The sequence below is a fragment of the Schistocerca americana genome, chromosome X (assembly GCF_021461395.2).
Source record: "Schistocerca americana isolate TAMUIC-IGC-003095 chromosome X, iqSchAmer2.1, whole genome shotgun sequence".
NCBI classification, from domain to species: domain Eukaryota; kingdom Metazoa; phylum Arthropoda; class Insecta; order Orthoptera; family Acrididae; genus Schistocerca; species Schistocerca americana.
In genome coordinates, this window is record NC_060130.1 from 940605913 (window position 1) to 940633825 (window position 27913).

Consider the following 27913-nt stretch of genomic DNA (forward strand, 5'->3'; position numbering starts at 1 on the left):
CGTACCAGATCGGTTTGACGGAGGAGATAGAGAAGATCCAAAGAAGAGCGGCGCATTTCGTCACAGGGTTATTTGGTAACCGTGATAGCGTTACGGAGATGTTTAATAAACTCAAGTGGCAGACTCTGCAAGAGAGGCGCTCTGCATCGCGGTGTAGCTTGCTTGCCAGGTTTCGAGAGGGTGCGTTTCTGGATGAGGTATCGAATATATTGCTTCCCCTTACTTATACCTCCCGAGGAGATCACGAATGTAAAATTAGAGAGATTAGAGCGCGCACGGAGGCTTTCAGACAGTCGTTCTTCCCGCGAACCATACGCGACTGGAACAGGAAAGGGAGGTAATGACAGTGGCACGTAAAGTGCCCTCCGCCACACACCGTTGGGTGGCTCGCGGAGTATAAATGTAGATGTAGATGTAGATTCCTGTCAATTGTTCCCTTATGCTCTCCCTGAAACTCTGTACAACCTCTGGTTCTTTCAGTTTATCCAGGTCCCATCTCCTTAAATTCCTACCTTTTTGCAGTTTCTTCAGTTTTAGTCTACAGCTCAAAACCAATAGATTGTGGTCAGAGTCCACATCTGCCCCTGGAAATGTCTTACAATTTAAAACCTGGTTCCTAAATCTCTGTCTTACCATTATATAATCTATCTGATACCTTTTAGTATCTCCAGGGTTCTTCCATGTATACAACCTTCTTTCATGATTCTTAAACCAAGTGTTAGCTATGATTATGTTGTGCTCTGTGCAAAATTCTACCAGACGGCTTCCTCTTTCATTTCTTAGCCCCAATCCATATTCACCTACTACGTTTCCTTCTCTCCTTTTTCCTACACTCTAATTCCAGTCACCCATGACTATTAAATTTTCGTCTCCCTTCACTATCTGAATAATTTCTTTTATTTCATCATACATTTCTTCAATTTCTTCGTCATCTGCAGAGCTAGTTGGCATATAAACTTGTACTACTGTAGTAGGTGTGGGCTTCATATCTATCTTGGCCACAACAATGTGTTCGCTGTGCTGTTTGTAGTAGCTTACCCGCATTCCTATTTTCCTATTCATTATTAAACATCCTGCATTACCCCTATTTGATTTTGTGTTTATAACCCTGTAGTCACCTGACCAGAAGTCTTGTTCCTCCTGCCACCGAACTTCACTAATTCCCACTATATCTAACTTTAACCTATCCATTTCTCTTTTTAAATTTTCTAACCTACATGCCCGATTAAGGGACCTGACATTCCACGCTCCGATCCATAGAATGCCAGTTTTCTTTCTCCTGATAACAACATCCTCTTGAGTAGTCCCCACCCAGAGATCCGAATGGGGGCCTATTTTACCTCCGGGATATTTTACCCAAGAGGACGCCATCATCATTTAATCATACAGTAAAGCTGCATGCCCTCGGGAAAAATTACGGCTGTAGTTTCCCCTTGCTTTCAGCCGATCGCAGTACCAGCACATTAAGGCCGTTTTGGTTATTGTTACAAGGCCAGATCAGTCAATCATCCAGACTGTTGCCCCTGCAACTACTGAAAAGGCTGCTGCACCTCTTCAGGAACCACACGTTTGTCTGGTCTCTCAACAGATACCCCTCCGTTGTGGTTGTACCTACGGTACGGCTATCTGTACCGCTGAGGCACGCAAGCCTCCCCACCAACGGCAATGTCCATGGTTCATTGGGGGGGGGGGGGGGGGGGGAGGGGGGTGAGTGGGGTAGCTATTTGATATAGACTCAAGTTTTCTGTGAACTGTTCAGTAACTGTATCATCTGAGCTGGGTGGTTTAAGTCCCATAAGATTTCACACACATTTGAGCTGGGTGTGGGGGTGGGGGTGGGGGAGTGGGTTTCAATAAGAGAACCAATTATCAATTTATTATAGTTGTCAAGTAGAACTTCTGCTGATACTGAACCATAGGAACTATCTCCTTCAATTGTACTAAAAGGTAAACTGCTTCTGATAGGAATAAACATTCCATCACCAACTTTACTTAATCTATCCTTTCTGAACATGGTTAGGTCCTTTACAAAAATTTCAGTTGAATTTATCTCTGGTTTTAGCCAGCTTTTCATACCTGTAACAATTTGGGCTTCAGTGCTACCTGTTAGCACTTGGGGCTGTGTTCTTTCCCAACACAGCTATGACAATTCACAATTACAATACTGTTTGTCACTAAGTCAACCCTCGTCCTGTGTTGCCCTGCATCCCTTGAGATTGACACCCTTTCTATAATTTCTCAAGATCCCATGAGACCCTGTAATGTAAAAAAACCACCCAGTCCTCTCCACACAGGCCCCACTTCATGTGTAGCAACTTCTAGTGTGTAGTGGGCCCCTGACCTATTAAGCAAAACCTGAAATCCCATCACCATACGGAAGTCGAGGACTCGACAGACTACACAGTCGCAGAACCATCTGAGCCTCTGATTCCCGTCCTCCGCTCCACTCTGTACCAAAGGTTCACAGTCTGTGCTGTCGACGATGCTCCAGATGGTGAAGCAAGATGGCAGTCTTTACCACTTCACTTAGACACCTGAAATGAGAGAAAATCTCTTCTGATCCAAACCAACAAACATTGTTAGTACTAACATGAGCTGTTACCTGCAGTTGGCTGCACAAAGTGTACTTAATGGTATCCGAAAGCACCCATTCCACATCTGGACTGACTGCTGCTGGCATACATATAGAGTGCATCCTATATTCCTTCCCTTTCTTGGCAGCCATATCCCTAAACTCCCAGCTACCAGTAATCCCACCCTCTGTGACAGCTCATATTTTGCAGGCTGAGAGGCTTCACCTGAAACAAGGAAAGCGACTGCATCTGGTTCAGGATGTTTGTCAGATGAACCAGGAAGGCCCTCCAGTCGGCCTCCCAGGAAGTCTTTTGCTTCCTGCTACACCTTGGAACGACCTCCCACTCAACCCTGGGTGAGGGGTAAACCTCAGTGTGGGCACTACTTGGTGTAGCCACAGCAGTGGACCAGTCAGGGGTCGTGTGGGACATGCTGTACATTCCTCAGGTGTGAAGGGTCACCAATTCAGCTTGCTTCTGAGCACATCAAACACAGTTCTTATCTATACCAAAGACAACAGAAATATATTCTAGGGTGTTGTTAAAATGTGGAACTGTGCCCAATACATATACAAAGCAGTACCACCACCGCCCTCATGGTGTGTATGGTCTGGACGTGGTCGCTGTTTGACTAAAACCAGTTGCTATTTTTTAATAAATATTCTACTGCAATCAAAATTATTTTAAATTTAGAATACTGTGTCATTTGTCAAGATGAGGGATATCCAAACCAAAACTGTAACCCCATGCCATGAAACGGCATTTTTTCATCCACCAAACTGATGCAGTATTGTTGTAATTCCCTTAAGATTTCTCAGTCAGTTGTACCGCCTGTCTGAAATGATGATTAACAAATTTTGGGTTATTGTCATTCCCAGAAGCAGCTTGAAGACAGTGGGCTACATTTTCTTATTGCGAACTATATCGAAGGTTAATTATTTGGAATTTCCAGTTTTGAGATGTAACCCCTCTGACTGAGAATATTATATTTAGCTTTGCTTCTTAATTGCGCTCTCTCTCTCTCTCTCTCTCTCTCCCCCCCCCGACCTGTCTCTCTCTCTCTCTCTCTCTCTCTCTCTCTCTCTCTCCTCTCTCTCTCTCTCTCTCCTCTCTCTCTCTCCCTCTCCCTCTCCCCCCTGTCTCTCTCTCTCTCTCTCTCTCTCTCTCCCCCCCCCCCCGTCTCTCTCTCTCTCTCTCTCTCTCTCTCTCCTCTCTCTCTCTCTCTCTCTCTCTCTCTCTCTCTCTCCCCCCCCCCCCCCCCCCTCCACCAGTAAATTTGTAAAGGCTGGTAAATTGTCTTTGGTTCTCCAACTTTAAAAATTCTTGAATTTGTTGTTTACAGTAACTTACAAATCACATGATTGTTTTCAGGCATTCTGTGAGGCTATTAACAATCAACAGAGGCCAAGTAATTCTGAACTGAGGTCACTTATTGAAAAATGTTCTGAAGTACATGGGAAACTTACGAGAGAAGCAGCTATGGGTAAGTACTTGTTTGTATGTTTTAAGAGAGGGGAGTTATAGAAAGTTATGCTGTAACAACAAATACTATTACTTATTTTAACTATTAATACTAACTTTGAATTGAGGAAATCTTGTCTAAGTGCACTATTTCATATTCAGTGCAGAAGGTTTTTGGGGTAGGGGTAAGTAGTAATGTAAGCAATCTCTTTACTAAACATGTTCAGTGCAGAAGGTTTTTGGGGTAGGGGTAAGTAGTAATGTAAGCAATCTCTTTACTAAACATGTTACATCTCCCAAGTGCTCTGCCAATAAATCATAGTCTGTGGTTAGCTTTCACCACATTATCTATGTGATTGTTCCAGTTTAAATTATTTGTAATTGTAATCCCTAAGCATTTTGTTGAATTGACAGCCTATAGATTTATATGATTTATCGTGTAACTGAAATTTAGCAGATTCCTTTCTGTACTGATGTCGGTGACTACACACTTTTCATTACTTAGTCAGTTGCCACTTTTTGCACCATTTAGATATATTTTGACAGCATCATCAGCAAACAGTCTAAGAGGGCTGCTCATATTGTCCCCATATTGTTTATATAAATTAGGAATAGCAGGGGGCTATAGCACTTCCTTGGGAAATGCCTGATATCACTTCTGTTTTACTCTGACATCTCATCAGTTATTATGAACTGTGACCTTTCTGACAGGAAATTATGAATTCAGTCGCACAGATGAAATGATACTTCACAATGACATGATTTGATTAGAAGTTGCTTGTGGGGAACAGTGTTAAAAACCGTCTATAAATCTAGAAATATGGAATCAGTTTGAGATCCCCCATTGATACCACTCATTAATTCACGTGAGTAAAGAGCTAGTTGTATTTCAAAAGAACTATGTATTCTGAACCCATGCTGACTGTTTATCAATTGATCGTTCTCTTTGAGGTAATTCATCATCTTTGAACAGTTTGTGTTCCAAAATCATACCGCAACTTGATGTGAGTGATAGAGGCCTTTAACTCAGTAGATTACTCTTATTTCCTTTATAGTTGCTCAGTATGGAGATATTGTATCAGCATACTCTGAAAGGAATCTGATTGGCATACAATCTGGATCAGAGCACTTGACTTTATTAAGTGATTTAAGCTGCTTCGCTACTCAGAGGATATCTGTTTCTAAGTTATTCATGTTGGAAGCTATTTGTAATTTGAATTCTGGAACTTTCTCATTTTCCGTAATGTTTAATATTTCTTGTAGTTTCGGATATTTTCTTGCTTTTGTCTTGCTTTTCCATATACAGTGATTTCTTGACCTATTTAACCAGTTGCTCATCTGTTTGTGCTTTCACATTTTATGTTTTACTTCTTTCTTAATGTTCTTGATCGCATCATTTTTCTGCCTCACATATCAGAAGTATTATTTTCACTTTTCACTGTTTGTTTGAGCTTATCAATCAGCTGAATATTTATTTGTTTGTCCAGACTCATGAAACCACTTTTCCTTGTTTGTCAAGTTATAAGTTAGCCTCTTTTTAGTGTACCTTGATTGAAGTAGTACAGAAAGTGTGTTTGCAAAAATTGCTAATATAAGAAAAGTATATCATCAGATTCACTTCAAACCAATCGTCAAACATAAAAGCAGGCCATGATTTTTTTGATTCGGATGTGTGGTGTTTTTTTTTTAATAGCAATAGTGTAGTGTCGAATTTTAAAATATTATGTTTGGGAAAAATATTTTTGGTATTAAAATTTTACACAGTAAATGTTTTAATTGTGAGGGAGTTTGTTTCTCAGAAACAACAGCAAAATTCATGTAATCTCTTTTGAATGGTTAATGTGAAAATGGTTGGCTGTAGAGTTTAACTGAAATGAAAATAGGTTTTCTGTATTCTCATGTGAAATAGTGTGAAGGGTCTCCACTACTTGATGTTATAAAATGTGCAGTGTGTGTATCATACTGCTTTTTTTTCATTATTTTGTATATTGGCATTACATAAGCCGTGGATCCATGTGTTCACTATCACAAAAAGGTACCAGATGTAGGAACATGGCTTTGCATGAACAGACCTCTTAATATTTTAATAGTCTACATAAATTGTGGTGTTGAAAAGTAAAGAACGGATCAGGCAATAAGTGTGTTTCTATTACTGTAAAATTAGTGTATTGTTCATATTACCATTGGTCAGTAAGAGTTATGGCTGGAAGGAGTGCTGCATCGGAGGCAGTGGCATTCGTGGGAGATTTTCTTGCAATGAACCAATCACCATCTCAGTCTACATCTACTCAATGTAAACAGAATGAGACTAATGATTCCAAGGCTTAACCAGCTGCACCTCAGTTCCTCATGGTATCACGTACTGAAGGAAGTCAGTCTATAATTCAGAAAGGTGTTGACTTCAATTGTTAGCCCTGTGAAATCCTGCTCTCATTTACACAATGGCACTTTGCTTTTGGAGACAAATTATGATTCTCAAGCCAAACAACTGCTTACAGCTTCGATCCTCCATGACTGTCCTATTCATGTTGAGACCCATTGAACACCGAATTCTTAACATAGTGTTATTTACACTAGGCTGATCAAGGGAGAAATCTAAACTTACCTCTCTGATCAGGGCGTCAGTGCAGTCCATCGGGTCATGAAAAAGGTTGATTCAACCTTAGTACCTACACACACACACACACACACTTTTTCTTACATTTGATAGAGTTGTGCTACCGTCAAAGATCAAAGCGGGCTGTGAAGTCATGATAGTCCGAACATGTATTCCAAAGCTGATGCACTGCTACCAATGTCAACATTACAACCACACTTGAGTGTCCTACTGAAACCGGGCAAATGTGTTCCTTGCAGTAGGGATGCTCATGAGGGCGATTGCCTGCCTCCTCCTACCTGCTGTATCAGTTGCAATGGTGACCATGCAGACTCATCCTGAGAATGTCCAGTTTATGTCGATGAGCCAGCCATCCAGTATAATCCGGGTGAAGGAAAAAGTGCCTTACCCTATCGCTCACAAGTTGTTTGCTACTCGAAAGCCCTGTGTTTTACCTCCTCCAGCTGTGCAAAAAGCCACTACATCTTCTCCTCCAGCAGTGAAATCACCTGATACAGAACCAGCAGCCCAGAAAGGACAAAAGGAATATTCCCGCAAAGACTTTTTAAGTCCCACCAACCAACAAGCATCTGAGTCTTCATCTGCCAACCGCGAAGGCTCCAAGAAATCAAACAAAGACAAACGATCTTCTCCTTCACTGACTCAGAGATCCTCTTCAATTGTGTTGACACATGATACCATCACCCAGGCCACCTCTGTTTCACTAGTGTGCACCACCAATCATTTTTCTTCCCTGGAATCTACAGGCTGACCCAGTGAGAATGATGATGCCTCTGTAAATCTCACGGTGCCGGATCCCACAGCCTCTGCACCCTGTAGCAGTGAATCTTCGAAGGCTGGCGCATTTGTGGCATTAGCTCCAACAAGGAGGAATTACAGCTGCTCTTGAAATCACAGTGTCCACTTGTTTTCTGCCTCCAGGAAATAAAATTGTGTCTTCACAACTGCTTTGACCTATAGCATTTTCTTCCAGTCCACTTTGATCTCCCCTGAGGATGGATTCCACCTTATGGGAGAGTTATGCTGATAATCTGGTATGAAGTTCAAAGTCAAACCGTATTGCTGAACACCTGGCTGAAAGCTGTTGCAGTCCACATTTTATTTCCTCGCTTCACATTTTCTCTTTGTACAGTCTACATCCCTCTGTCATTTGGTGTCACTAGGGCAGACTTCCTCCAGCTTATTGGCAAACTCCCTCACCCCTTTTTGCTGCTTGGTTACTGTAATGTTCACCGTCCCCTTTGAAGCTCTTCCGGAACCTGTTGGAGAAGTGCCCTCTTGGCTGACCTTCTCAATCAATTCAGTCTCATCTGCCTTAACACTGGAGCTCTCATATTCCTTTCAGACTCCACACCCACCTACTCCCATTTGGATTTCTTGTTCTCCACTGCCCAGCTTGCCTGTAGTCTCGAGTAGTCTGTTCTCTCTGACACATACTCAAGCAACCATTTCCCGTGTGCTATCTGTTTGCTGACTCCTACCCCACCTATGTGTAAACCCAATTTACAGCTACCTGGAAACGAGGTCCATTCCCCAGTTTCCAGCCTGACCCTAGCAAATGATGTCATTGTAGACCCCACTGCTATCTCCAGTACCTTGGGCTGCTGTTTTGTGGAGATCACCCTGGCTTCCTCCACCAGAAACGCATGGAGGATTCTCAGGTGATATCCTTCTCCTCTCAGAATCACGAATGCTACAATGCCATCTTTACTATGCAGGAGATAGATCATGCTCTCCCTTTGTAACATCCTACCGGTTAGTGAGTAGTTAAAAATAGTTTAAATACTTGTGAATATCTTGCCCTCGGTGGCCCTCGACGACTGCATACACGAGCTAAAATATGCTTGTTCAATAACTACAGGATACCATAATGGATTTCACTACAATGATGTAGGCCACAACTGAAGTAAAGTAAGTATGTAGCTTTATTCATTCCAAAACCTTTATCATGATCTCATGATCAATCTCCTGTGTAATAAGCCTCGTTACTACTACTACTACAGCTAATCGATGGTAGCACATACTACACTGGTGATATTAAATAGTCCAGTTGCAGTAATTTGATAGAAATGCATATGTGAGGTCCATTGCATTGTTTAGCACTAATACTCCATAAAGTACGAATATAAGGCCACATATCATTCTGCCTTTTGTGATATTAAATCAGACTGTTTAACACTCCGAAATAACCCATCACTGCACTGTTATAATATGCTGTTTTAGACAATGTCCAACACACGAGTTGCTCTATTGTAAATCCAAACCCGAAACATGCACCAAGAACTTGTCTCAACTGTACGCACAGATCTGTCCTCTAGAGGGTCCAACACCCATCTGCCCTTAAAATACTTGAGGCTTAGTATTTATACTCTTCCTACAATGTACTATTGGTTATAATAATGCAAAACATAATTTATAGTATAAAATAGTTTAACAACATTATCAAACACTCTATAATATTCCCTACTTTGCTAGAACAAGTTTAAGATGTTTTCTAAACACACAAAAATCACATTAATATTGAAATTGCAGAAATAAACATTCTAACAATGCTAAATGTTCAATTATCTATATTTTGTTAATTAGGCTCGAGATTTAATTCCTACCATTTACAGAGGATGGGAACGAAATACATTATTCTTTTATCCAAACATTTTCCATATGTTAATTTCCAGAATCTGATCTTGGTTGTTTATGGTACAAAGGGTATTGTAACTACTATTGTTTGGTATTGCTATTATTCTTCTAAAAGCCTTTTTCCTGTTATCGAAAAGTAATTGAATTTAATTATAGCTGGAGATATAAGAGTATTGATCTAGTAGCATGTAGTGCAGGGGCGGTAACCATAAGCCTGGAATGTTACAATTTCATCTTGATATTCCACCCCAGGACCAGATGATGTTCAGTCATTTGTTGCAACACCTTTCTCATGTGGGCAAGCCCTTTCTCCTTCATATGTACAATTGCATCTGGGCAGATGGCACGTTTCCCAGATGCTGGGATGAAACTACTGTCATACCCATACCTCAGCAAAGTGCAAACACCTTCCTTCTAGCTACTGCCCCATTTCTTTCACCAACTTTGTTTGCTTCATGATGGAATATATGATTCATGCCTGGCTGGTATGTGGCCTGCAGCCAAGCGACTAGCGCGAGGTTTGGTGTTCTCGTAAAGATAAGTTATTTTAGATTATAAAACACATAGATTAGTACTGATTACGTGGTAAATAAGTGTATTAGTGTGCCGTTTAAGTGTACCATTAAAGGTTTCATTTCTGTTCACGTTCTGCTGCATCAAATCTATAGAATTTCGTTTAGTTGTTCCTTGCTCTCTCCAGCAATTTAACTTAGCGTACCTCTTCATTATTTAACTAGCATTTCCGGAAAGTAGCGTAAAGTTTAACTTGTTGTTTCAGAAACTTTGCACTTTTGTTTTTGTTTACACACAGTTGCGTATAGGCCAAATTTGTGTAACCATATTTTCGTGTTTATCTGTAATTTAACTGACTTATTCTTAATAAATTATTACGTTTATCATGAGTGAAAAGTGCTTGACTTGCCGTAGAATTGTTAGGTCGGGGCTTTGGTGTGATGGGTGCTGTAGTTTTTTCCATGTGGGTGACTGTAGTGGCGTGGGAATAGGGGAAGTAAATGAGACTCATCAGTGGTTTTGTAGGATTTGTAGTAGAGATAGGAAGATATTGGAACAGGAGGGGAAAATTGCTGCCCTTCAGGCTGAGTTAGACAAGGCCAGGGGAGATCTTGACAGGTTAAGGAGGGAGAAGGGTAAAGAGAGGTGGGAAGTGGCAACAGGCAACAGGAGGAACAGGCCTAGAACTTTGTCTGACAGCTTTATGGTGAATGTGGAAAATAGATTTGACCTGTTGCTTCAGTTAGAAGCTGGTGAGCCTCAAGCAGTTACAGGTGTAGACAGGGCACAACAAACTTTCAGCAGCAAATTGAAAAGTAAGAATGTAGGGAAATCAGTAAAGAGAAAGAAAGTGTTGTTGTTAGGTAGTTCCCATGGAAGAGGTGTTGGCCAACTCTTGCAGGATGAACTAGGATCAGAATACCAGGTCACCAATTTTTTTAAACCTAGTGCTGGTCTGGAGCAGGTGACAGAGGATTTAGGATCACTTTGCAAAGATTTCACTAAGGAAGACACCGTGGTTATAGTGGGTGGGGCAGGTAACAGTATTGACAGAGATCCTGGGTACAGCATAGAGTGTGACCTGGCGAAGATTGCATCAGCATCGAGGCATACCAGTGTTGAGTTTGTATCTGTTCTTGGGCGCCATGACCGACCTCATTTGAACTCTTCTGTCAAGAGAGTTAATTTGGAGCTGGAACGGCTGCTCATGTCGGGTGCGGGGTCACACATTGGTGTGGTTCATGTTGATTCTGTCAGTAGGTGGGATTATACTAGGCATGGCCTTCACCTCAACAGGAAGGGGAAGGGTAAATTGGCTGGGGAAATAGCAGGAAAGTTAAAGGGGGGAGGCACTGTCATGAGTGGTAAAATACCAGTGGTTATAGGATTCAGAAAAGACCCTTTTTTAGGGTAGGGAGGACAGAAAGAAAACAAAATTTAAGAGAGGTTAGAACTGAGACAAACCTTCAGTTTGAGAAAGAAATCAAAAAACATAATTCCAGCTTATTACATCAACATAAACAGCCATTGGTTAAGAATTTTCAACTGTCAGCAGATATTTTAACTCCATCCAATTTTAAGTCAGTCAATGTGAAATGTCAGCTATCTTTATTGCATCAAAATATTCGAGGACTGAGAAATAAAATTAATGAATTAACTATCTGCATAGATGAATTAGAGTCTTCAAACCCAGCTGACATAATCTGCCTCTCTGAACATCATGTGACCACTGGTATAGAACTTTTAAGTGTTACAGGGTTTAGGTTAGCATCTCATTTTTGTAGATCAGAAATGGAGAAAGGAGGAGTTGCCACATTCATCAGGAACTGTCATAAATTTAAGAACATAGACATTCATAAATTTTGCCTAGAACAGCATATGGAAGCATGTGCAACAGAATTAGATTTTCACAAAAAATCTTTCATAATATTAAGTGTATATCGAGCACCTGCAGGTAACTTTAATCTGTTTGTAAACCACCTTGAAGCTGTACTGGCCCATTTAACAACCAAAAACAAAGAAATAGTGGTTGCTGGTGATTTCAATGTAGATTTCCTTAAAGACTCTCCCAATAAGAACCTATTTGAGTTAGTAACACTATCATTCAACTTAATTCCCACAGTAAAGTTCCCCACTAGGATAACCACTTGCTCACAAACAGCCATTGATAATATCTTTATAGAAAAGTCAAATGAACAAAATTATATTACAAAACCAATAGTCAATGGCCTCTCAGACCATGACATGCAGTTCCTTCTGTTAAATGTTAATACTGAACAGGATATAAAATCTGTTAAATCTGAGCTCAAGAGGGTAATCAGTAAGCCAAAAATTGATTATTTTAGGACACTCCTCAGAGACATTCACTGGACTGATGTTTACAGTGCTCATGGCATGAATGAAAAATATAACATTTTTGCTAATAAAGTGCTTACCTTATTTGAACACTGCTTTCCCCCAAAACTTACCAAGGTTAGAGCAAAGTCTACAAAGAAGCCATGGATTACTCGAGGAATAGGGGTATCTTGTAAAACAAAAAGAAAACTGTATCTGTCAATCCGAAACATTTCCAATGTTGATGCTATAGCACATTATAAGAAATACTGCAAAATATTAAAGACTGTAATACGGATGTCAAAGCAAATATATTACAAGGAAAAGATAGTCATATCAGATAACAAAATAAAGACAATATGGGATATAGTGAAGGAGGAGACCGGTAGAACCAGACATGAAGAGCAACAAATAGCATTAAGAGTAAATGATGCATTGGTGACAGATGTGTATAGTGTTGCAGAACTTTTTAACAAACATTTTATAACTGTTACTGAAAAGATGGGGTTGTCAGGTTCGGTAGATGCTGCTATGGATTACCTTAGACCAGACATTTCAAGTAACTTCCATAATATGAATTTGACCCTCACTACCCCAACAGAAATAACGTCCATCATAAAATCTTTAAAATCAAAAACATCTAGTGGGTATGATGAAATATCAACAAAGTTAATTAAAGAATGTGATTCTGAGCTAAGTAACATATTAAGCTATCTGTGTAACCAGTCGTTTATCAGTGGAATATTTCCCGAATGGCTGAAATATGCTGAAGTTAAGCCACTGTTTAAGAAGGGAGATAAAGAAATAGCATCAAATTTCCGTCCAATTTCACTGTTGCCAGCATTCTCAAAAATTTTTGAAAAAGTAATGTACAGTCGTCTTTATAACCATCTTATCTCAAATAACATACTGTCAAAGTCACAGTTTGGATTTCTAAAAGGTTCTGATATTGAGAAGGCTATCTACACTTACAGTGAAAATGTACTTAATTCATTAGACAAAAAATTGCAGGCAACTGGTATATTTTGTGATCTGTCAAAGGCATTTGACTGTGTAAATCACAATATCCTTTTAAGTAAACTAGAATATGCAAAATGGTTCAAATCTTATATCTCTGGCAGGAAACAAAGGGTGTTATTAGGAAAGAGACATGTATCAAGCTATCAGGCATCATCCAACTGGGAACTAATTACATGTGGGGTCCCACAAGGTTCCATTTTGGGGCCCTTACTTTTTCTTGTGTATATCAATGACCTTTCATCAGTAACATTACCAGATGCCAAGTTTGTTTTGTTTGCTGATGATACAAACATTGCAATAAATAGCAAATCAAGTGTAGTCTTAGAAAGATCAGCCAATAAAATATTTGTGGACATTAATCACTGGTTCCTAGCCAATTCTTTGTCACTAAACTTTGAAAAAACACACTACATGCAGTTCAGAACTTGTAAGGGGTGTCCCAAGAGTATATGTCTAACATATGATGACAAGAAGATAGAAGAAGTGGACGGTGTTAAATTCTTGGGATTACAGCTTGATAATAAATTCAACTGGGAGGAGCACACCACAGAACTGCTGAAGCGTCTTAACAAATCTCTGTTTGCAATGCGAATTTTGTCAGACATAGGGGATATAAAAATGAAAAAGCTGGCATACTATGCTTACTTTCATTCCATAATGTCATATGGGATTATTTTCTGGGGTAATTCATCAAGCCAAGCTAAAGTTTTCCGGGCACAAAAACGTGCAGTAAGAATTATATGTGGTGTGAACTCAAGAACATCCTGCAGAAGCCTGTTTAGGGAACTAGGGATACTAACTACAGCTTCCCAATATATTTATTCCTTAATGAAATTTGTCATTAAAAATATATCACTTTTTCAAACCAACAGCTCAATTCATGGAATCAATACTAGAAATAAGAATAATCTTCACAAGGATTTAAAGTCACTTAGTCTTGTACAAAAAGTTGTGCATTATTCAGGAACACACATTTTCAATAACTTGCCAGCAGCCATAAAAAGCTTAACAACCAATGAAATTCAGTTTAAGAGAAGCCTAAAGGATTTATTGGTGGCCAACTCCTTCTACTCCATTGATGAATTTCTTAGGAAAACCAACTGATTTGTATATAAGTACAACATAACTTCTGCACAATTTCAGTGCAGTAATGTGTTCACTAAAAATTTGTGTGTGTGTGTGCTTGTGTGTGTGTAAGTGTGTAAGTATAATCTAACTTCTGCACCATTTCAGAGCAGTAATGTGTTCATTGTAAATGAGTATTACAGTAGTTGTATTACATGTTTCTTACCTTATAAATAAATAAAAAACTTTTTTATTTTAAATTCAGTGCAATAGTATTTGTAAAATGACTCTTAGTGTTCATTAAAAAATGACGATCATTCCACTTGGGACCTGTGGAATGGTACATTAGCTTATTTGTTTTAGTTGTAAATATTTGTCATGTATTGTTGTTTTTCTGACATGTTCCACATCCTGGAGGACCTCCTCACTACGGATCAATTGGAATGAAAGTAAATCTAATCTAATCTAATCACAGTTTATTAACCACTGCACAATGTGGATTTCAAGCGCACCATTCTGCAGTTGACCATCTCGTTACTTTGTCAAACTATGTCATGAACAGTTTCCTTGAAAATACCAGACACTGGCTGTGTTTTTTGATTTGGAGAAAGCCTACGATACCTGCTGGAGGACTGGATCATCTGTATTCTCTACTCATTGGGCTTCTGAGGCCACCTGCCTCATTTCCTTTGGAAATTCTTAAAAGACAGAGTTTTCACAGTACGTGTGGGTCCTGCCTTGTCAGGCACCTTCACCCAGGAAAATGGGAAACCTCAGAGTTCCGTCCTGAGTGTTAATCTCTTTGCTGTAGCCATTAAGCCTATTATGGCCTGTCTCCTGGTGGTCATCTCTGGCTTGCTTTTTGTTGATGATTTTGTGAGACATTGCAGATCTCCATGGACTTGTCTCCTTAAGCGGCATCTTCAGCGATGTCTCAATTGTCTTTACTCATGTAGCATTGACATTGGCTTTTGATTTTCCACTGACAAAACTGTTTGTATGAATTTCTGGCGGCACAACAGGTTTCTTCCACTGTCTTTACATTTTGGGCCTATTGCTCTTCCGTTTGCTGAAACTACAAAATTCCTAGTGCTCATGCCTGATAGGGAACTTTCTTGGTCCTCCCACATGTCTTACCTGGCCGCCCACTGTACCTGCTCCTGTGTCCCCTCAGTGGTACTTCCTGGAGAGCGAATCGGACCGCCCTCCTGCGTTTGTGCCAATCCCTTGTCTGTTCAAAACTAGACTGTGTGTTTCGTTTATGCATCTGAACATCCATCCATCTTACATCGTCTAAGTACAGTCCACCATCATGGAATCTGTTTGGCCACTTGTGCTTTCTACTCTAGCATGGGTGAAAGCCTCTATGCAGAAGCTGCCAAACTACTGCTGTCATACTTGTGGGAGCCACTGTGATGTTTATGTGGTTTCCTGTTCATGTCAGTCTGATGGGAAATGATGCCGATGACACTGCTGCCAAGGCTGCAGTTGCAGTCCTCCAACCTCGGCCCGCTAATTCTTACATTCCTACTGATGATCTGTGTTGCCGTCTGTGAGCAGGTGGTGTCACTTTGGCATCACCACTGGTCTTCCCTTCATGGGAACAAGTTCCAGGGAATTAAACCTCTTCTGGCTGCTTGAGTGACCACCTCTTGGCCCTATCGCCACGAGGAGATCATTTTAACTAGGTTGCGTATTGGGCACTATAGTTGTAGCCATCGCCATTTGTTAAGTGGTTATCCCCTACCACTTTGTGTTCATTGTCGTGAACCTTTGACAGTTCACCATTTCCTGAGCGAATGCTCTTTTTTTAACCACTTTGTATGTTTGTCATCTGAGTTATCGGCCATTTTAGTGAACAACGTTCAGGCTTTCTACTGAATGAAGGGCATTTAATCATTAGTTCAGGATCTCCATTGTCTCTTTGGTGTATTTTGTGGACCTTCCTTCAAATTGAAGTCCTTGTTTTTAGCTCTCTTTCCTTCCACTGATTGGGCTCAACACAGTCACTTTTAACTCTTTAATTTTTTTTTTAATTTTTTTTTTTTTTTCATATTAGTGTTCTAATGTCCTGATTTGGGCCCATATGACCATCAGGATTTGACCGTCGATCAATGGAAACATGTCAGATCTGTGGGTGACTCACATTTTTGCTACAGTAGGTCAATGTTTGTTTCCCCAAACACCATCATTGAGGTGAACGGTGGCTCGAAACTTGCAGCACGCCACTAACACAGACTGGTGGGAGCAGTATTATGCTATGAGACACATTCTTCTGGGCTTTCATGGGACCTGTGGTAGTAATCAAAGACACATTGACAGCTGTGCACCACCCGCAGCCCCCCTTCATGCTTGATGTCTTCCCTGACACCTATTTCATCTTTCAGCAGTATAATTGTCCATGTCTTGGAGCCAGAACCATGCTACAGTGGTTTGAGGAACATTATAGTGAACTGAAGTTGATGTCTTGATGACCAAATTCACCTGTCACTATTGGGTGCTGTCACCACATATGCAGATCAGAAGCTTGTTATTTACGCAAATTGCGTGACCTGTGTGTGGACATCTAATGCCACATACCTCCACCAACATACCAACAAACTGTCAAGTCCATGATAAGCAGAATCAGTGATGTATTTTGTCCCAGAGAAGGACAAACAAGTTATTAAGCAAGTGGTCATAATATTTTGGTCATCAGTGTAAGTACACTATAAATTTCTCTTTACGTTCTGTATAATTTTCCTTGTGTAACCCTTTGAATGTAAAGATAATGTTTTATTGTCACGCTCTACTGATACCAGCACTGTCAGAGTCCTGATTCATTGGTACTCTGTTTAGTTTCATATAACTTACAAAATTCAGCACTAGATGTTGCTAGCATGATTGGTATTGATGCTCAGCATTTTGATTTTGATTTATTTTGATAGTTATCAACTTTTCAGCATCTAACAATTTAGTCTGACATTTGTCCTAAGTAGAGGACATACTGATGATAAAATTCTTGAGTAATTGGAAAATGCCAGTGATACAGAGTATTTTTGTGAAAGTAGCAGTGGTTCAGAAAGTGATCATGATGTTCTTGCTGATATATTGAATGAAAGTGAAGACGTAATGGAAGATGCGGAGTACACTGAAATGACTGCACTTGAAACACCAAAGCAGCTGCCATATCCATTTCATGAGCTTCATTGACCGAAACCTATGAGCCAGTGGGTTCTTCTTCAATTAAATATTTCCATTTTTTTTCACTATAGTGTTACTTCAACTGACTGTTACTGAAACTAATTGCTCAGCTAAGCAGTTTATATCTAAATGTGCTGCTACTTAGTCCAGCCCATATAAAACTTGGAAGAATGTCACATTAGCTGAGGTAAGATGTTTTATAGCATGCTTACTGAATATGGGACTCAACAAAAGACCTACAGTGCTTTCATACTGGAACGCAAAACCACCTTGGGCGTTTCCATGGTTTTACAAAATCTTTTCTGCTCACCAATCTAGCCATCTAATGACATCATTTTATTTTGATGAGAGTGAGAAATGCCCAGCACCAAGCCATCCTGATTGCAACCTATGTATCAGACACGAGCCATTGGCTGATCAATGCCAGTAATATATTTTGGCATCATTACAAACCACATGAGTGGCTTAGCATTAATGGAAGTCTAGTTGGTACTAAATGTCATACTAACCTGTTACAATATTTACCAAACAAACAGCACCACTGCTAGGGAGTTACGTTCAAGAAGCTCTGTGACTCCATTCTGCACTGTTGTCTTGGGTTTTATATTTACAAATTTGCCAAGAAGCAAGAAGATAAGAGTGAATTTCAGGACATGGTTTAGGATGCTGTGCTGCCCATAAGTCTGAATTTAGGTAATTATTTGAACAAAGTTTATCCCTTTTTCAGATAACTTTTTACATCTCTACTGCCTGTAAAATGCTTTTTCAAATTAGATATCTGCATTACTGGAACTATAAGAAAAAACAGAAATGTTTTACCAGACCAGTTTAAAAAGAAATTTGGAGTCAGAGAAAATATGTACTGTAAGTCAGGCCCAGTCCTAGCTTGTGCATATTGAGAGAAAAAATCTCATTGAACCCCTGTCCTCTTCGTGTCTAGTAAAGTAGGTGCTGGTGATATTGAAGTCCTGCATAAAAACAAAATAGGGAAGAAGTAAGAAATAATATACCAATACATGGCTGGAATAGACACATCTGACCTGATGTTGTATGCCTATTTGGATGAGAAAAGACTTTCCATAACTGGAAGAAAATAGCATTCGAAAATATGTCTATAAAAGAACACAATAAAGGAAGAATAATTGATTACAGTTACCTATTTACAGTAATGGTAATTACAGCTTTGTCATTTGAAAGGTTACAAGAAAAAAATGCAGATGATAGTCCTAGTGATTCTCCAGGTTTGAGAAAACTTCCAGACAAGAAAGAATCAAGATACTGTGTATGTATTAGTGAAGAAACAAAAAGGAGGTCAAGCAATGTTCATACAATGTGTAACAAGGGGTTACATGTTGAATGCTTTCCTAAACACAAGTGTTGGGTGATAAGGGCAACATTCATTGGACAGCCTGCAATGTACTATTCAGTCAATATAATTATCATCTCTCTAAATAATATTAATAATTTCATTTTTCTTATGCGTTTCACAATGAAATTCATATGGATTTTATAGACATCAACAAGTTTTCTATAAATCAGGTGTAGCACACAGTATTATTATTATTATTATTATTATAGTTGTTGTTGTTATTAAGTCGCTGTCAAGGAGAGTGATAAAACACAATCAATTTTCATTGCATTTTTTTTTCAGCCTCTTTTTTTTCTTCCTAAAATCCTCTTACGTATTTACTGTGTTTCTTCTACCTCACTTCTGTCCACTTCTTTCCTGTTTTCTTCTCTTTGAGCATTTGCTGAAATTTCTTTTTTCTTATACTTTTTCTCTATGTTTTTCCTTGTGTGTCATTTCTTCTGTGGATGTTCGGTTTCGTGAAGTCTTCCATGGGTTTCTTTACCCTGTTGGTTTTCACAGTATTAATTGTGACTATGTTAAAAGTCTTCTTACTCAATCTATTTTCATTCATCCTACACATGTGTCCGTAGAACTTTACTCTTCTTTTCCTGATGTTATTTTTAATCGCCTCTGCCTGTTTGTACAGTTCTCTTGTCAGTCTCTTTATCCAGATCCCCTCATCCTGAACCAGAACGTATATCTTCAGTATTTTCCTCTTTTTTTTCATCTCCTTGATTTTCATTCTTTCCTTGATTGCTGCTGTTTCTGAGGCATATAAGGCCTCTTGTAAGACTACTGTACTATACTATAGTGCCGTAATTTGGCATTGATAGAAATACTTCTTTTATTGTAATGGTTTGATGTAAAGCAGTTTGCTTTTTATAGTTCTGTTATCCTTTCTTCATTGGATGTCAAGTTCAGTCCAGTTTTCCGTATAATCTCTTCCAGGTATTTGGAATTTTCTACTTGTTATCTTTCTATACTTTGTTACCAGTGTGTTGTTTGTCTGTTGATTTTGTGTTTATGTGATGCATTTTTTTCAGAAGAGATTTGCTGTCCTGTTTTGGCTGAGATTTTCTGTAGTGTTTATAGAGCTTCTTTATATGCAAAAAAATTAAATTTGTATTATTTTTTGAAAAAAAAAACCTTTTTATTTGGTCACTAATAAACTTCATACTTTTGTGGGTAAGTATTACATTTTTTTATATATTTTTACACTGAATACCACATGATATATGGCAATTGAAGTAGAACATTGCCTGTCAAGATGAAAATGAATGACACTTTTAGCACTCACCACTCAAAATGGCAGACTGCAAAAGGGTTAAAATTAATTTGTTTATGTCCTTCTCTTTCTCAGGGCAGGGATTTGACAGACATCTGTTTGCATTACGCAGACTTGCAGAAAACAAAGGACATGTACCATCAGTATTTGCTGATGAAGCATATCAGAAAATCAATAAAAATATCCTTTCCACATCTACGCTTTCATCAGATATTGTTATGGCTGGTGCTTTTGGACCTGTGGTTAAAAATGGATATGGAATTGGGTAATTACATTATTTAAAATTTATGGAAATTTTGGAGTATAAACTTTGAATGAAAGTGAATATCTGTTACAAAACAAAGGCTGATGCACTGATATATCAAAGGCTGTGGTGGTGCTTATTTGGGATCTAGGTATCTTAATTTTTCATCCAATTCTGTGATTGAATAAGAAATTACTTCATTTGATGTGTTCATTTGTGTGATAAACTTGGCAGTGCTATTACCACTATAATTTTGTTTGATTATACTTTATTTCGTTCAGTACTGTTTTCAATAGGTTAAAAATAATTACCACAATCAACTACATCTATGAAAGTTAATGGTTAGATCCACTTGCTGCCCCGACTAACAAGGAACCTCTTAAGTGTGAGTTCACGAGTCAGTAAGGCTGATTTGAAAGTGTTGTGTTAACAGTTATGATGCGAAAAAGTTTAGCTGCTAATGACTCACCACACACATCAGGAGGGTGACAGAAAATGATTGTCAAGAATGAGTGTCAGGGAGGTGCAGAGATCAACCTTCTACTGGATGTGTGTATTACACTTCACAAAATGGACATCATCAACATTCAAGAAATGCTCAAAACAAATCATTAACTTGCACCATGAACACGAAATGGAAAAATGGCATGTCACAGTGATCACAAAGGTTTGCACCATCAAAATCAAAGGCGAACTGCTTGGGAGTTAAGAAACTGTGCAAGCTGTTCAGCTAGTTATCCACTCTTAATGAATGCATGTAAATTCATATTGGTGTAACAGGGTGGTGAGAAGTTATGGTATATGATGGCATGCAACCAAATGTGAAACAGTCTGTTGTGGAGCTTATCATGAAACTGGCTATCTTTTAAGGTGTAGCTGCAGATAGTTAGATTATATGTTTTATACTCATGGAAAGAAACAAACATCCAGAGGATTAATTTGTCCAGTGGTTCCAGGTGGTATGAATTGCAATGTCACATTTTTTTCTAGAGTGATAAGTTTGCTCTAAAGGAGTATGATTTTTATACACAGACCAGGAAACAAGCAAAAGCAAGTCATTTTGACCAGTTACTGACCAAAAGCAATACTCATACACCCATTTATCCACTCTTGTTCTCTGTGACATAAATATTCCCTAGTGCCCATGCAAGATCATGCATGTGAGAAAAGATCATAAGGGGCAAAGCACCACCAGCTTCTCACAGCACAATAAATAACTTTCCACCAAATTTTCCACCCAGATTAATAGTCGGCATAATTGTATATGAATGTGTCAAGGCACTGATGTTAGTTGATCTTAATACAACTCTCTTGGTACCTCTAATCTCCAGGATTCCTTTCATATATATATTTCCTCTTCAAATTCGGATTGATCAGAGTTGAGAACAAAATTCCTTACTGAACGATAGGATAAGTTTGTTTATCTTCTCAGCAAATTTTCGAGCCGATTCTGCAGTTTGCTGTGCATCATCAAGTTGACACTTTCGTTGAAATTTCATTATCTTACATCTTCCAATTCTGTAGCACTGTCTGGAGTTATGCAACCATCCACTGCTTCTGTTAAAATCACTGAAATGTAAATCACATGCAGTCTGATGCGCATAACATGTGCATCCTGTTATCTGTATGGAGCATCCTTGAAATGCACAAATACCAATTTTTGTAACACATGCATCTTGTCCTCCATTGAATTTTCATAGTTTTTCTTATGGACCACATGGTCATATTGCTGTGGACTTCTTCAAAATCTGCTCTCTTCCATGTACGTAATTGTGTTTAGTACCTGCTCTTGGACAACAATTGTCCTTCACTATGTTTCACTGGAGACAGGATTTGTGGCTCCCTGTCCAACGAGGATGATGAACTACATGGTTAGACACCTGTTTCACTTGCTAAGCACATATCATCATCGTTGTACTCCTTATGTACATTGTCAACTTCGCCAACTGTTGTTGTAGACATAATGCAATGTTTGCTTTGTTTATCTTTGCAATTTCTCTGTTTTGTATCAACACCACTAGCACTCTTGTGAGTTACTAGTCAACTAAGCAGTTCGACTATGCTCCATAGCCTCATGCTGTGCTCACCATTGGATACCTCCAGACCCACTCCCTGTTGCCATTAGCAGCTGATATTGTGGTTGCATCGTAGACAATATGTGGGGCGTTGAATGCCGTAAATGTCATTGGTCGTTTGCGACCTTGCACTCAAGGGCTTCCTTGTAAGTCTGAGTTATTCACTTAAAGTGCTAATATAACTAGCCACTCCTCAGAATTCAAAGTCTGGCCATCTGCACGATTTGAGAACATAGTATCTAGAGGAAGTGTATTCTACCATTCGAGCTGTTGTGGTGCTGTATCTGCTCATGGTCTAGTGTTAAATGACACACTGTAAATGCAAAACCACAAGTTTGTGTCCACTCCTTCATTTGTTTGTTTATTTTTTTAACTCATTTCATTTGCCTCCTAAAAGCATGTCTGGAACCTCAAAGATAATTCGTTTCCAATTTCTAATCCATAACTAATATCAAAACCATCCGAAAACATTTCCACAAAAGTGCTTGTTACTACCTCAAGATCAGAACAATAAGCTCAAGAGTTTCCTTGCCATACAGTAGTCATCAACCACCCACCACCAGTCACTGCCCCATCTGATGTCAGCTGGCAACCAGTCAAGTGATTGTGATGCAGCACATCTTGAGCACCTTCCTGCTCTCACATTGGTCAGCATAAAACTGTTTAGTATTGTAGTTTGTTCTTCTGTGCTAAATAACTTCGATAAACCAAGTGAACAATGTGCAGTAACATATTGGTGTGTCCATTACTGTCACATCATATGATGTGAGGAATATTGAAATATTAAACATTACGTAAAACAAAATTGGGTTGGTGCCTAAGCTCAAAACATCAGTGTGTGGTAAGTTGGCTAGTAGCTTATTACGACTGTATTAATCAATTGTCATTTTGTACTTGAAGTTTTAGCATTTGCCTTGTAATTAGGTATTGGATTTGGCGTACTTGAATCTTTTGGATGTTATTTAAGTGTTACAATATAGTCTCAAATGGAAGGAAGTCTGAAATTTGTGACACATTGTTGGCTTTGGATTTAATAAAATGCTGAAAGCAGTGGAGTCTGCTCAGATTTGTGCCGTGTGTGGGGTGACTGTTATCAGAGAAATCATATCAGAAAATGTTTCTCTCCATTCAAGAACGATCTTTCTGACCTGACTGATTTTGCACATTCAGGTCCCAATAATTGGTAAATGTGATAACTACTGTGCAACATTTGCATTTAATGGGTAAGGCACAGAAGTCTCGTGGAGGAGTACTGCATGCTCTGATTTAAAGCAGCAGAACTCAAAGAATCGACTATATCTGCATTTTTGCTTGAACATCCTCAGTTCACTCATCAAGCAGTATTGTTACTAGTGACAAGTTATCGTGCTTTCATGATAAGATGAGATAAGATACTTTATTGTCACATAACTGTTTTTATACAATCATTCGATTGAGAACATTGGTGACCTGTCAGTCTTTAACCTAAGTTGTTACAGTATTTTATATACTACAAGAAATACATAATACATACATTGCTTATTATAATAAAAATACAACATTATATTTTTAAATCTTTTGGTAACTCAACGAATCATTACCATAGCCTTCACACACCTATATGAAGTATGGATGTACTGAACGGAATACAAACCACCGTTCAAACTATAATTCTATATATAAACATGAATATAACTTTGTAAGAAGAAATTAATGGCTGATCACTAGCAAAAGACACCTCCTCAAGCAAAGAGCAATGTCAATAAGAAAATTTTACTATTGGTGGCACAAAAAAAAGATGTTGTTTACTTCAAACTGTATCCCAGGGGTGTGTCCATCGCAGCTGGCATTTTTTGCCTATAACTGAGATGCCTTTTGATCACAATGGAAGGGAAAAAAAAATAAGAAAACTCTAATGAATGTTCGTACTGCACAATATAGCCTGCCTGCACTTGGATACTTTAACAAAAGAAGTTATCAAGAAAATTCCTTTCCAGATAAAACTGTTCTTTGAACCTGGATTGACAACATTGTTACCTTCTTACAAGTATGTTGCTACAAATGTGTTAATCTGAGCGTTGTCAGACTATTTTAAATAATCTGAGAGAATATATTTTTTCGTGTCTAATTTCTCTCTTACGTTTGCTGTTGTGTCCAATAATCTAATGGAAACTCGATATAAAAATATGCACTGAACTAATATGGATGAATTACAGCTTAGCATGATAACCATCAGACAAAAGTCTATTTTAACAAAACATACTGGGAAAGGGGGGGAGGGGGTCGCATTATGAGGCATACAGTATCATAAATTTTGCACCCTTATGTATACCGCAGGGTTCTGAAAGCAGCGGAAAGGCTCTTGATGTAAAACTTTTCTGAAGTTTTTTTTATTGATATTTGATCTGGCTGCCTGTAGCTCTCACACACGAGGTAAAAGGTTGTCTCCAACAAGATTGGAAATGAGAGCTAAAATGCAGCCTTTGTTTTACTGTGTGAACATGTTACCATGCAGCTAGCAACCAGCTGTCTTATTTATCTCATTATCATTAAAGATTTGAAAAAGATTTTCTTAAGAATTCTGTCTTTGGCACTACCCCTAACGCAGAACAACACAAATGGAAAGATGACGACACAGCATTGACTGCAAAGTGTGAACAGTCGCAGAGCAATTTTGTAAGGTACAAATAATGTACAGTTTTGAAACTAACAAAGGAACGGTCCAATCAGACATGTCGAAACCTGCCCTGAAATTTTTTGCACAGGAAGAATAACACCAAAAGAAACACAATGTCAAAAATTTTAGCTGCTAAGCCACACTGCAAGTATTTTTTTAAAAAATGTTGAAAATTGCCAAATTCGTAGCTTGCCAGACAGCTGGAGAAACGTACACTCCTACTGAAGAGCTATAGAAGACAGGATATGCGCAACACAGCAGGTACAGATTGGTAAACAGTAGAGATGGGTCGTTCGCGAACTAATGGGTCCAAACGAATGGTTCACTAAGATGAACGTAAGGAGCGAGGAACAAATTCTAAGGAACGGTCTTTCATAGTTCACTTCGATCGCAGCTTTCCACTTATAGTTACCTGGAACGGGAAACAGTCGGTCTCGTTCCGGCAACGGCATGTCGGCCAGTCTCGTTCCAGTCTCATTCGTGTCTGTCTTCGTCTTCGTCTCGGTCTGGGTCTCAGTCTCCCTTGGCTGGACTCATCCTCCTTCATGGGGCCACTCATCACAGTTCCTCTGCCGACTGCTCCTAGTTAGTCCAGTATCGAGTTGATGTTTGTTTCGTTCACTGCACACGCCCATTACAGATCTGTTCCAAATCTTTTTTTTAACGCTGAACTTCCGGTTCTATTCGTCTTCTATTCAGCGACTGGTAATTGCAATGTATTTTATAATTACATAAAAATTACATGGTATGTAATACATACATCTTCTCGGTTAACATAATAAGGGCATGTTAGCTTACTTCACTATTTCAATAAAGAGCTGAAGACATACTTATAAAATGGCAAATTTTTGTTATTACACATGCAAAGTTATGGCACACACGAGTGGCCATTTTCCGTCTTTTTTTGATCCAAGGTAAAACAGCTTGTTCATTGTTATGGAAGGCAGACAGGTTTACAACCGAATGAAGCCCGCACTCCATAATCGAGTGTCTGGTGTCACATTTTGGAAAGAGAATACAATAACCTCTACAATATTATTTCAATGGTACAGGGTGGCGCACGGAAAATCGGTCCTGAGTACTAGCTCCTCATTGCTGCCCACCAGTCGTCGTCTATTGTTTTCGAAGTTGTTGTTTGCATTAGCTTATTTCTTATTTCTTTACTGCCTAATTATTATATGTTTATCTATTCTGCTTGTAGTGGTCAACAAATCGTGCGTAATTGGTGAGCAGTCTGTACTTGGGGCCGGATTTTCGTGCGCCATCTTATATTATTTCACTGCGATCAGCCACATAATGCTACAATTGGCTAAACAAGATGTTTTGCAGAATCACAAAAATTACTTCTAAAAGTGTGTGAGAATTCTGTAATGAATAAAAACTCTGTACTCCAGAGGGGAGGCAAGTGGCCCCGGTTTGCGCCTTCCATCTTCATTCACCTATGCTACTAATTTTCAATTTTTCATAAGAACTATATACCATGCACAAATGAACAGTGAATGAGTAAAAACAAACGGTTCCCAAAAAAGAGCGATCACCAGTGAACTAGTTCCCAAGGTTGAACGAATTTTCCCACCTCCAGTGAACAGGTAACATGGCACAACATGATCATAATTTGTAAAATGAATTTCAGTTTCCATTGGTAGTTTCTCTGACACCATTGTTCGCAGATACTATTCACTTGAATTTCTAAATTGTTTAATATCTGTAATAATTAGCAGTTGCCTTTGTAATATCACTAATTATTAACAGTGATGATAAAAATTAATTAATTTTCTTTGTGTTTTCTTTGTGTCTGCTTATTAATTGCATCTGCCTTTATGTAGGTTCGAAAGATTCTCAGTAATATGGTATCCAGTTAATGCTTACAACCTTGGAAACGTGAGAACATGGCATGTAATCAGAATCGCCTACTTCTCCCAAAAACCTACAAATGTGTTTTTAATTAGGTAATTTCTTGGACATTCATTTGAACGAATTCGACATTTTATTAGAAATTGCAGAAATATTAGACGAAACAGGAAGTAACTCATGATTCTGTGTGTTGTGATCTGAATAATGATTGTTATGCTACTTACTCCATCCAGTTAATGCTTACAACCTTGGAAACATGAGAACATGACATGCAATCAGAATCGCCTACTTCTCCGAAAAACCTACAAATGTGTTTTTAATTAGGTAATTTCTTGGACATTCATTTGAACGAATTCGACATTTTATTAGAAATTGCAGAAATATTAGACGAAACAGGAAGTAACTCATGATTCTGTGTATTGTGATCTGAATAATGATCGTTATGCTACTTACTCCAGAGCAAAAATCAGTACCTTCATAGTTCAAAGAAAACATGGAGAGTAATAGCTTTCAGTGGCAAAGAAAAGGCTGTAAATGTTTTTTTATGAAATGAAGGTGGAGAAAGTGCTTAATGTTAAGCTGTCTCAAAAGCTGGTTTCATTTCATGAAATCTGAACATGATAATGTGGAAAAGGAAGAAAGACTTACACATAATATGAAATACATGCCAAAATGAAGCTTGCAAAAGTGTGAAAGACAAGATAGGATTGTTCGACCTGGTTAAACAGGAAATTATATGGTAAAGGAAGTTGCAAAATTATGAAGTTTACATCAAGTAAACATATACAAGAGATGTCATTAATAGCTAATACTACAGAGAGATTTGTAACTGATGTGAAGACAAAGCTTCTTTTTATCCCCTAAAATGGGAGTAATAGGTATTACTACAGAGAGATTCATAACTGATGTAAAGTCAAAGCTTCTTGTTATCCCGTAAAATGCTGTGTATAAAGCCTATTAGTCAGGTTTTGTGCAAGAACTGCGTGCAAACCACACTTTATCATTTCAAGTGAAAAAAAACACAAAGCTGCTTTTGCAGTCAAAG

General features: G+C 38.7%; 1 protein-coding gene across 2 annotated transcripts in view; it reads left to right on the forward strand.

Annotated features, from left to right (window-relative positions):
- LOC124555692 (carnitine O-palmitoyltransferase 2, mitochondrial) overlaps positions 1-27913 on the forward strand; it is a 150094-nt gene that overhangs the window by 117614 nt on the left and 4567 nt on the right. For both annotated transcript variants that reach the window (XM_047129694.1, XM_047129695.1), the window contains exons 11-12: positions 3945-4056; positions 20115-20304. In XM_047129694.1, the coding sequence (XP_046985650.1) occupies positions 3945-4056; positions 20115-20304 (302 nt within the window). The remainder of the gene's footprint in view (positions 1-3944; positions 4057-20114; positions 20305-27913) is intronic.